At 47.4% G+C, this 12,513-nt stretch overlaps 1 protein-coding gene across 3 annotated transcripts in view; it reads right to left on the reverse strand.

Annotated features, from left to right (window-relative positions):
* Nucleotides 1-12,513, reverse strand: part of MARCHF3 (membrane associated ring-CH-type finger 3) — a 131,292-nt gene that overhangs the window by 25,134 nt on the left and 93,645 nt on the right. For all 3 annotated transcript variants that reach the window (XM_045566014.1, XM_045566015.1, XM_045566016.1), the window contains exons 2-3: nt 7,557-7,800; nt 4,536-4,740 (exon numbers count right to left, since the gene is read on the reverse strand). In XM_045566014.1, coding sequence (XP_045421970.1) covers nt 4,536-4,740; nt 7,557-7,744 — 393 coding nt within the window. In that variant the 5' untranslated portion in view covers nt 7,745-7,800. The remainder of the gene's footprint in view (nt 1-4,535; nt 4,741-7,556; nt 7,801-12,513) is intronic.

The raw sequence follows: 12,513 nt of genomic DNA on the forward strand, positions 1-12,513 counted from the left end.
ACCTATCACGTGCTATGATTATGGTTTGGCCACTTGACTCACTGGGTTATGCTCATGGGCTGGAATGAAGAGAGAAGCTGTCTGCCTTCCTAGGAGGCGTGGAATGGTGGTCCTCATGCCTGTGAATCTCCTAGGATGTAATTTCCTCATTATCCCAGTGATACAGGGTTTGCTGATCAAAGTGGATACTCAAAACAAAAAGCTCATGTTTTTACTTAAATGAATGTTAAAAATCAAAACAAAACCCACTACAATAAGAGTCCAGCAATATCTGCACCTAAGTCTGATGCTAAATGAAGTCTTGAATCTATTAAACAGCAAGTACCAAGGTACAAAGTGGTTTCTCCATAGCAGTTCAACTCTGCTCCCTGCTGTGTAGCTGGAGATCACACTAGATCCAGGGCACACTTTAAAACCATTGTCCTCCTGTGACTTAAACAAGAAAAGATTCATAAATAAGAAAGTTTGAAAAAAATCTTCAATCTTTATCTCCCTAGCTTTACATCCCATTTATTCTAGGTAACTGATATGTGTGAAAACACTTTCTGTTTCAATTTAGCTAAACCTCTGACTCACAGGGAACAGCTTTTAAATTGTTCACACAATTCTTATCAATCAGCTAGTTCTGTGTAAAGGAAATAGGAATATGGAAACCTAATCACTCCCTCTGTGAAAAATCACCATGTCTCCCAGATCAGAGGAAGATCAGACCCTAGAAAGCCTCTCCCCTAGACTTCCAGTTGCCTGGCTATCATTTTAATCACAGCGTTGTTGAGCTGATCTGTAACTTCACGAGTTTTCCAGGCAAGGGTGGATGTCGCAGACACATGTCCTAGGAAGACCTAGTGGCAAACACTCCACCACTAGAGACCGATGTTACAAGTATGCTATATGCATGTGGTAACATGGGCTTCCTTGGCAAACTGGCCAATCAGAAATGCAATAATGGCACTAGGCTGGAGTGAAGGCACACATTTTGGGGGAACAAGTCAGTATTTTTATTGGTTTGCTGTGTTTTACCCTTCATTATAAATAGATGGTATCAGAGTTGAAATTACAGAGAGAAATGAGGAAAACTAAAAATGAGCTAGAGGGAGACCATAAAACCACCCAGACCAGTCAGTGAATTCATTTATGGTTGGTGGATATCTATTTACTATGTTCTACTGGATCATTATTCTTGGAGATAATTCATCTTACAAATTGCTACTGGGTGCAATCAATAAAACATACACAGGCTTCATGAGAGAAGTGCCAACTGTGGAGGTAGGAAATGCATGTGTTATATCTGCTCTTCCTGTTTGCTATGTAGATTTGAACGCTTTCCTTTCAAGCTCTGCATGATTGGATGTGGCCTTGTGATACTTGTAGTAGCTGGACTGTAGTGGAAACTCATCCACATTTGACTAAACTAGATGATTACAACGTAGCTCTCTTGGGTTGGAACTAGCTCTTGTTATACCAGCTTACTTTGCATCAAGAAAATATTTAGGGTAAAAGAGACTAAATGATTTAGACTGGCCATGTAGGTAGGTAGGCAAGTAGGAAGATAGGTAAGTAGACAGACAGATGGGGACGCACACACACCATCAACTTATTGAGGTCTAAATTAGCTACCATTAAATGTACCCATTTTAAGTGTAGAATGTATTTTTTTACACAAGAACTTTTAACCTGATAGAGACCACAAGATGTCAGAGAGAGCTCCTTGCTCCCCCTCTTCCTCAGCGAAGCTCAGAGAAACTGAGCCAAGCCACAGAGATGGCCACACAGATGGTCAGTGCCAAAGTGGGGAGGGGATGCCCAGTTTGGAGGTTCTAATAAAAATCAGCCCCTTGATTTGGTCATGATGAGTAGAGACTCACCCTTCTGGGGGGAGAGACACGACTTCACATTGCAGCCTGTGTATATACCACAGCCCTGGTTCCTGACCAGCTAAAAATGAACAGCTGCTGCAGAGAGGAAGAAAAGGAAGTGAAGGAGAAGTGTCTTAGGGACGGCGACATACAGGGGGACGAAGGGTTATGGTGAACGACGGACTGGAGGGTTTACTGAACAGTGGAAGTCTGAGGTGTTAAAAGTAATTCCAACCAACGTTAGTGTCTAGATGCTGACAAATAAAATTTATAAATGACTTTTAAATTGCTTCCTCTAGTAACAAGAGCGGTTATTGTCACATTGATTTTGAAATTAAATGTTATGGAATTTTCTTGCTTTAATGAGAAGGCAAATCCAACTGGTAAACAAAGTAATGATTAAAGCAATTAAAAGAGTAAAAATGAGAAATAAAGTAACAACACTCCTAATCTTTAACCCAAATAGGCAGGTTTTGCTGATTTACTAAAAAAAAAAAGATGCATGTTTATCTTGAGGTGGAAAAGTCAATTACTAGCGTTGTTTGTTTAAAACTCTGCCGGCACCTGGTTCTCATTTGTCCTCCAGCTGAGAAACCAAAGACAACTTCTTTTATTGTGGTCCCACAGCAAGTTCATTTTGCCACTGGACGATCAAACGGCCAGCCCTCCCCAGCTTGGGAAGGTTTGCTTTTCACTTTCAACTTGTTCAATCATCATTAACTTCGAAAATTGTCACATTCCATTTGTGCAATGAAAATTTCACCACCGGTAACCGTCTGGGTGAAGTTTTTGCAGGGGAGGCCCTAAATCTTATAGAGCACCTCACACATCCTCAAGGTCATTTGCCGTCTTTCCTTGTTTAATGACAGTTACCTAAAATCCTGGAGTCAGTCTGTGACCCAACATCGGTGACTTTGAAGACCTCTCTGTGTGTGGGGACACATTACTCTCTCTGAGACTGAAAGGGCTCACTGGGTGATTTGACACATGCATGCTATCTGAGAAAAATTAGGGCGAGTGCACATGTGTGTGTGTGCACACGCACAGATACACGCACACACACACACACTCATGCCCCTCCTGTGCTGCAAATTGTGTGCACACACTGGAGTTTTTACTGAGCAATAGGAAAGGTCTTTGCTGAGCAGACGCTACTAAAAAGCCCGCTGGACGGAGCCCACCCCACAGCAGCTTCCCTGCTCTGAGCAGCCCGCTGCCCTGGAGGGGCTGCAGTATCAAACTGGGGAGGTTCCAAAAAGCTTCTGGAGAGGAGAAACAGGCTTCTTTTTATTTTGCCATTGGGCTTGAGAAATCTTGATCCCCGTTGTTAATTATTTAATTATATTTCCCCCTCTGCAGAGAAGTTCTGAAATGTTCAATCCCAGTGAATCTGGCACAGGGCCAAATTCCTGGCAGGAACATTCCAAATAGGAATTTTGGAAGGTGGCTGTCAGGTGGCAAGATGGCTAAATTAAGAGGTCACTTGATCCAGAGGCTTAGGAAAAGCACAGAGTCTACCGGGGCTAGTTGAATAAATTTTGTGCCATTTGGCAAGTAAGTCATAGGTAAATAGGCCCCAGGCATAGGCCCTGATTCAATTTTCAAGGTGAAAACTAAGAGAATGTATGTAGGGAGCTCTCCAGAGTCTCACGTGCTTAGGCATTAACACACTTACTAGAGACTCTCCAAGAAGAGCTTCTTGATTTCTAGGACAAGTTTTAATCCCACGGTTTCACCAGGTTAGCTGCTAAACTAAGGTCTGGATTATAGACACAATATCTTGGCCCCTTTCAGCCAGCTCTAGCTCATAATATTAATATATTAGAATATTTATTATTGCTAGTACCCAATTTTTAATTGACTAGTAGAATTGGAGGGTAGGAGAGAGGGCAGAAATAGTCTAATGATTTTTTTTCCAATTCTTCTGGCTAATATCAGACCAGACCCTGGGTCTAATGAAAAATCATGTGTCTCCTAAAACATGAAAGATGTCTTGCCGTTTTAATGGCTGGATGACAGCACCACCATTTAAGAAAAGAGATTCCAATACTAGGTTATTAGCTGAAAAAAAGTTTGTACAAAATTTCCCAGGAAAGGTATTTTTATTCAAACACTTGCATATGTGCCCTGTATTCTTTCAAATGTTTTATAAATATTAACTCCTTTAATCCTTATAGTAATTTCAAGAGGCGAAGTAACTTACCCAAAGTCACAGAACGCAGGAAGTCTGGGCCTGTATTGTACTATACAGCTGTATTTTTTCATGAAGATCTCTCAGAGGGATATGCAACCCAAATGCTCATTTACCTGTTGCTTCATGTTGGGCAGATGGTGTGCAAAGAGAAAAGTGATCTATTTGTTCTGCTTTACAGGGATTGAAAAACGGAGATCAAGTCTCTAAATTGCCCCTTTTCCTTACACTGATTTCTTCTTCTACTTTCCTGTCTCCACCACTGTGGAGGTCAGCCTGTACTGCCGGGTCCTGGGGGAGCTCTCCTCTCCGTGTCTGTGGGGGTGCCTCTCTCTCTCCCGCCCGTGCACACGCACACACAGACACGCACGCACACAGAGCTATTACCGTGCTTCAGTGAAGCTGTACAGAGTTTGTGATCCGGGCATAGAAGCAGACATCATTTGCTCATTAGAGCTAAGTTTTCAGGACGTGCCCCACTTACTGACCTCCACTAACGGCCTGGGTTTGCGCTCGACTGCAAACCTGAAGTGGCAGAGTTCACAGTAGCTGGTATTTGAAGACGACAGCCAGTGCTCCAGGCAGCTCCGATGAATTGTCCCCAAGGTCCCTGTACATTCACATGGAGAGAGCAAGTCCTCTTGGCTGCTGCCCTCATGGCAGATCCTGCACATCGGCCGGTCGTTGAAGGGGCTGCAAGAGAAGGAGGGGGCAGCTGCTGGTCACTGGGCTGGAAACCACTGCCATGTGGATGGCCGCTGGCTCTGGTCCTTTGGTCCCTCCCCAGTGGCAGCTGCTTTAAGATCCCTTAGCTCCACACTTGACCGTGGCTGAGGGGCAGGTGGCCCGGGGCACTCCAGAGCACTCGGGCCATCTACTTTCTACAATACAAAGAAATAGGGAGTGGCCAGTATCAAAGTAACCAGGTGTGGCCCAGGATCAAAGTGAGTAAAAATGAGCAATATATTATTTTTGTCTTGAATATAGATGTAGTTCAGGCGAAGAACTAATCAAAAAATAAAAAGCCATCCTTCACCATTAAGAACAGAAATTGTTTTGACATGACAGATTGCACCTTTTGGACCAGGCCAGGACACTTTTGTACACCCAGAGGTCCCTTCCATTTCTCTTTCCGATAGGGCGGGAGAAGGAGAGGAGGGCAGGTAACCAACAAGCAAGCCTGAAGCTGCCACAGAGACCTGCAGTCTGAGCCAGAGCACAAAGCCCAGCGGTGGACGGGGCTTGGAGGTTTCACAGGACGCTCTCTGGGACGCCAAAGACACTAAACTGAAAGCGAGTAATGAGCATGTCCTGCCGAGGTGGCCTCAGCCCAGAGATCTGCGTTTAATCTGGAGGCACCACTCCTGCACACTTCGCGAGGGGAGCAACGCACGGTCGGCGGTTGCTGCCGCGGGCTCCGGACTCCCGCTGGCTGGGCTCAAAGCCGAGCTCCGCTCCTCACCAGCCGGCCGACTTCGGGCAAGTACCTTCACCTCCCTGTGCCTTAGCCTCCTCATCTCTAACGCAGGGACAAAGAATGGTCATGGTGCCTTCCTCATTTGGTGACTGTGAGGATGAGAAAACACAGTCCAGATTAGAAGCTTAGAAGAGGGACCAGCACATACTAAATGCACAGTTAACGCTAGCTATTGTCACTTGTGGAAAAACTCAGGCCAAGGAATTGGTCCTCATCACATAAGTGGTGGCGAATGGAAAGCCGGACTAAGATGGCCTCAGTTCTCCGTGGGCACCCTGTCCTGTCTGGGAACCATCCCTCTCTGATCAACGTCATCTTATGTTGCTATGCTGTTCTTTGCTGGGTATTAGATTTTAAAATATGTCATCATATCTGTGACAGCCCTGTGACCAGACTCTTTACCTACCCTCCCCTGCCTCTCCCTGGGTCCCCCCAAAGATGGCAGTGACCCAGGCCAACGCCCCAGCACACCCTAAACACCACCTTTGGTCCAGATGGAAATGGCCGTGGAAGCACTGCTGCTCCCCTGGGGATGAACGAAGGCCACGAGGGGACTAGAAGAGGGAAGGACCCTCTCCCACTCGCCAGAAAGACCTGCTTGCGCTCAGGGGCGGGAAAAGAAAGTTGACAGAGGTGACTTTTTTCTCTCATGATCCCTGGCTTCCTTCATTCACGTGGGGCCTGTGGAACTCTGAAACCTTCTGGTTTACGTTATCGTGCGGTGGGAGAGCTGGTACAAATGCCCGACAGAGGGACACATACACACACACACACACACACACACACACAAACACGCACTGGCTTTCGGGTTTCAGCCATGCCGCCCGTAGCCTGCTCCTCCTGAGCAGACGAGCTGTCTGACAGCTGCTGATGGCTCCAGTGCCCCCGTCTCAGCTCACAGAGCAACAAGGATGCTCACGGCCTCCTCGTGTTGAGTCCTGTCCGCTTGTTAGATGCTCTCCAGGACGAGAAAAATTATATATTAAATGCTTTTCTATTTCTTTCCTTTGCAATAATAGCTGCACAGATTGTAAACAGAAGGCTTATGGGCAGTGTTCACAACAGGATGGGAGTGTGATTCCGCGTCCCAGGGCCACCACGTCCAGGCTGCGGTGCTGGCGGGAGTCCCGCCATGGGCACACGCGTCTGCGGGCCTGTGTCTGACCAGCGGGGGGTCGGTCACTCAGACCCGGGCAGCGCTAACCCTGGGGGCAAGTCCAGAGTTGACACGCATTTCACATTCATGGGTCAGAAGTCCCACTTCCCCGCTCTGAAAAAAAGCTGGAGAAGCCCAGGGGCACCCATCAGCCCGGCAGCCCCAGCCCCCGCTCTGCCTCGGGACAGCAGCAGCACGGAGCAGGCGACCTGCCGGCCGGGACAGCACCCTCCGAGCTGTTCAGGGCCTTCACTCGTGCTCTGGTTCGCCCCCCGGAAGGCACAGAAGGCTTTAACAGCAGCACTTCGTGGAGCAGGGTGTGTGTCGTGGGTCAGGAGTGGGGGCCATGGCGGCTGAAGGAGGGGGCGACAGAAGAGGCCCTTACAGGGTGAGAAGAGACCCACCTGGGAAGCAGCCCTGACGGTGCTTCCATCGGGTCGTGCCAGCCAGCAGGCACACCAGGAAGGTCACTTCCAAAGTTTTGCTCGCAAATCTAATCACTTTAGGTGCCTTCTTCACTCTATTCTAATGGGGCTACCTCTGTTAGTTCCTGGAGACCAGAAGAGCGCGATTACCATAGCAATGTCGAAATAACAAACATAAAGCACGCAGCCCCGTGTCTTGCGGGATCCTTCCCCTCCTGGCTCTCTGCAAGTGTGACTTTAAGGGGAAAACTCAGCAAGGCGAATTTCAGCTTTACATCCTATTGCTATAGAAGCAGCGATGACAGAACTCCTGTAGCTGGTTTTTCCCCTAGCACCTCCTAGCCCCTGACACAAAGACCTGAGCACTAATTACATTCCCGTTAGCATTTTCCATCTGGCAGAGAGTTCTCTGGATCAGTTACAGATTCATTTATTTTAACTGTGGTACTACCTCTGGGTGGCAAGAGTCCGCACTACTGTGGACAGCAGCTGCCCGTCCTTGGCTGAAACTTGCATGACATACTGCGGCTGCCCGTTCCCCAGGCTGCCACAGTCCTCCACCGCCTTCCCCACGGGCGCAGCCGAGCTGGTGCAGTCTGGCAGGACTTCGGGCAGGTGACTGCAGCGGCTGGTTGTCATGGTAACAGACAGCAATTACTCTGCTAATGGCTTCCACATTCATACAGGATTTCCATCTAAGAGAGATCAGAAAACAGTTACTTGGGCAGGGTGGTTAATCGAAATGGAGAATTGCGGGCCACCAACATCATCATGTCATTATTTAATATAAATAACAGGGGTGGCCTAGACACGGCACACTATCTTGTTACCATTTAATACAAGTGTGCACGTGCGCGCGCGCACACACACACACATACACACACGCAGAGTCCACAGGAAAGAGCGGCTGTGGTTGTGAACAAGACAGCAGGCACGTCAGAGTGTATAAACAGTTAGGAGCCCTGCTTTCCGAGAGGCGCAGGAAAGATGGCTCCGAGGCCTGGGTCGGAAGAGAGGATAAGCAGTCCGCCCGCTCTGGGCAGAGGAGCAGTATGTCTCTGTTGACACTCTGAAAGTTACTAGAATCATTATTAAAACTGTTTGCAACTATTTTTTCTGGTAAGCAATTTATTCTCCATGCAGCATCCTTCTGAGATACTAAGGCTAAAAAAAGAGAGAAAGAAGGGAAAAAATGAATTTGGCCAAGTAGCACGTTCTGGGACAATGTTTGCTAAACATGAATCATTCAACTACTGTACAGCTTTCTGACTTCTGCTATACCTGCGCCCTGTAATACAATTTTCTACTTAGTATGTCTTGAAAATTAACTTCCTTTAAAAACTTAACCTATTTTAGCTTTGTTGTAAACAAAGTTATTCATGAGATGATGAATATGATGACCTCGTCTCCCTTTTTGTCTAATGGACATTAAAATAAATACATTAGCATTGATATTTTTGTCTGTGTACTAGCTAAACTCCAGGGGCACGTGCATCACCACAGGGAAACACACAGGCGAACATAAGAAAGTGATAAATGAGACCTCTCTCACCAGTGAAAAATAATCCATCAACAGTAAGGGCCTTTCCTCCCTGACACGTGGTCTACCACATAAACTTCGAGGAATTATGTTCCTGGTCGGTATGGTGCAGGCTTGGTCGTGACCTCACATTCAAAGCACTCAAACCCACCAGAGTGAGGAACCCCACTGTATTCAATAAGAAGTCAGGGTGTGATGCATAAGAAATAGAGGCTTTTACAAAAACCTGCAGGAGGATTCTGTCCAAAGGTGAGATGACACAGTTCCTCGGGCCATGCGCAGTTCTGCCAGCCCGGCCAGCTCGAGCTCCTGAGCCCGACACGGCCGGATCGGCTGACGGACTGAGCTCGCTTCAATAGCCAGTGTGGGTGGCCAAGGCCTCAAGACTAAATAAATGAAAATCTCGCCCTCCCCCCAACCCCCAACCCTAAGGAGGTTTCTAGAATTCCTCAAAGGGTTGTTTTCTCCCAGATATTTGTCTCTACTTATTACATTTTTCTTGATCCCTATAGGTCTGGAAAGCAGGATCTTCCCAACTTCCAGAATATTGTGCACCCACCGGACGTTCCCTAGGCGAGAACACAGTGTTTCCAGATGAACTTGAGCTGACAGTTTCCCTCCCGACAAGCACACGTCAAGCAGGCCTGACTGTCGGAGACAACTGGACGTGACTGCCATCCCCTCCTTGCTACCGAAGCGTCTGGGTGGCCTCGTGCCAGCAGCCTCCCTTCCCACCCTCGTGGGCTGGCTCGAGTCCTCTCAGGGTCTGTCTGCCCGTGCCCAGCAGGCTTCGACCCGTGGTGGGGAGAGGGCTGCGGACACCAGGCCCTTCCATGCCATTCTCATGACCTTAACACTGGGCATTCAGGGAACACAATCAGACAGTTAGCTGGTGTGGGGTGTGGTTTTGCTGTTTAAACAGGATTTATTGCTTTTAAAAGAAATACTGCAACAGCAAGAAGTATATAGCATGTTATCAAAAGTACAGAAAAGCACAAAGAAAACAATAAAACTCACTCATAATCCCACCATCCGGATAACCACAGTAAATTTTTTGGGGTAGATGTCTTTTTAATTTTTGAAAGAGTTGGCAGGGTGGAGTTGATTGGTAGCTGGGGCCAGATAGTTTTTTTTCTTTTTTTAACTGAATTAATTGTATCTCTAAGGCCAGAGAACAAAAGGATGTTAAAAGACTATCCCCTTCTAAAAGCGTGTATAACTCCCCTCCGCTGGCCTGCCCTTACAAAATCCCATTGACGTGATTTTAAATTCTCATAATGCCTCACAGTCACAAAGTGTAACTTCCTGGCCCAGCTCTCTCGCTTCACAAGGCAGCCACAGATTAAGAGCCAGGGGTGTGTTGGCAGGAAAAGCAGACACAGCGACCTTCTTGCCACGTGGAATCATTATGTCTGGGTGCACTCTGAGAGTCTATTTTCGGGCTTTGCATAACTCCAGCTCGGAGTGCCAAATGCTCCCTCCCTACACTTGACGGAACTGGAAGGAGGTGAAGCGGGGGTGCACAGAGTGTGTGACGGGACCAGGGATGTCAGTAGCTAGGCTGCCCTTAGTGAACTGCCTGTCACCCGGCATGTGACGTCCCTAAGTTCACTCACCTGTAACCCACATTAAGTTCTCATCAAAGGAAGTAGTTCTAAATGAATGACCTAAATCCACAATAAAATGCCCTTAAAAATACTCTTGAGGCAGAATTTCCCTTAAACTCATTTTATATATGTAATTTCACTTCTGGATAATATACTTCATTTCATTTCTTTTTTTCACGGGCAAAAGGGACATTATCTGATACCTGATCAGTTTATTCCATTTGCAGTGGACACTGGGCACTGAGTTCAGCATGAAGACACAAAAGGCACAGAAGGCTCTACCTTGCCTTCCCCTAGGAACAAGCCCTAGTTCTTTCTCTTGGGACATCTCTGCAGAATCCTGCATCCAAGATCCTCTAAGCCTTCACTCAACGTAGGACCTCACTGAAATGGTATTCCAGTCTAACACTCCCTGAAGAATGTGCCAGCGTGTCTGCTGTATACCACACACCAGAACAACCGTAAGATACTACGACTGGCATGCCAGATGAATCCCAACAGCTCTAAAAGACCATGGCCTTGAATTAAAAATGGGGTGGGAGGGATTACATACAGCATGAGCACCTTCGATCATGGTAGGGATGGCTGAGTTGGTTCCAATCCCAGAAGAGTGGATCTAACCACCTACTCAGGTGTAGGAGGAGGAAAGGGAGCACATTCTGCCCTGATCTCAGTGAAAGGCAAGCCCAGAGGCTGCAGTGCAGGCAGGAGTGGGCCTCGGGGGCTACATGCACCAATTGGCATGCATATGTTGCACCTGGGGCAGTGACAAATGGCCCACTGCATTTTCCTGTCTCATTCAGAGCCACCTGGGAAAACAGCAGGCTGTTGCCGTGGATGCTAGAAAGAGCTGAGCTGTCAGTTTGCCGCCTAGCACTGGTGTTCCACTGATCTTTCTGCAAAATTTCAAGCACCATTCGACTGCTTTCTTATCAATGCCGGTGCACTGGGCTTGTGGAGAGTAATTCCTAGTCCACCGAAGAATTCTTCTCTAGGTGATTTCTCAGGGCAAAAACATAACGCTGGGAGGGAGCGGTGTATATGTGAACCTGAAACCTCAAACAGCACTGGTAGGACAGGTCCTTTGTTGGCCAGGCTCAAAACCTTGTACAATTTCTTTCTCGGGCTGAGAATAATACATGATTTGGCACTGGCCAAACTCAGCTGCACACAGTGGGAAGAGCGGGAGTAGGTGGACGAGACGGAGACGGTGAAACGGAGGGGGTGGCAAAATAAATGAAAGCCTGATTAGAGAATTGTTAAAATAAAAAGGCTTGTCTGTTAAACTGTGACCTCTGCAAAGGACAGGTTTCACAGAAGCAGGAGACCCAATCAGCCTGCAGCTACGCGTTGCTGCGTTCTGGAACAGGCTGCCACTGGTAAGTGATTTCCATGGGAACAGGGCTGGCACGCTGAGGATGCAGCCACAGGATGTGGGGAAGGGAAGAGCACGCTCTGCTCACCTCTGCAGCCCCCTTAACTCAGTAGCACAACGTCCCGCACCCCCATCTCCCTGAGGATCATGCAGCTGGGGAAAGGGCTCTGTTTGTGGAGGCACAACACCAACACCTGCACCCTGGCTCCCTGCTCACCAGGATAAATCACTCAGCCTCCCAAACTCTCCTGAGATTTCCTGAATATTTGAAATTAGGGTACTAATACTTCTTGAGCCATCTCATCTGTCTTTTTGTGAGGCCTAAAACAAGACAACACATGTGAGTGCACTCCACTTTGTAAGTTGGAGCGTTCCGTGCACAGATAAGTCCAAATTTTATTACTACATTAACCTTCATTCCTGCTCTTTTTCTAGCCTGAGCTGCATCTCATTTCTGTCTTTTAAAACCGTCTTTCCCCATGTCTGTCAACCTCTGCCACGCTGCCCCTTTGCTATCACACTTGAACTCTAACATGAACTCTGTGCCACTCCACCTCTCTCCGCTAGGGAGCCCGGGGGCACCTTGTGTGTGCATGCCCTCCTCTCATTGTCCCCGGCCCCATCTCCTTCAGATCTGGAGCACAGGTTTCATTCCTCCATGAAAATCCTTACTAAAGATATACGATAAAAATGCTATGATGTTGGAGATACTCGAGCCTATTTGTCACAGCAGCTACCATTATCTTAACTAATCCAGCAGGTGATAAATACACTAGAAAGTAAAACACAAACCACTCCCAAGTCACTTCTCAGGCCTACTTGTATCAGAACTGCATTTTCAACGCCAAGTCAATGTTAGTCTCTTAGATGCCAGTCGAGAAGGGAG

This window comes from Lemur catta, chromosome 12 (assembly GCF_020740605.2).
Source record: "Lemur catta isolate mLemCat1 chromosome 12, mLemCat1.pri, whole genome shotgun sequence".
Lineage (NCBI taxonomy): Eukaryota > Metazoa > Chordata > Mammalia > Primates > Lemuridae > Lemur > Lemur catta.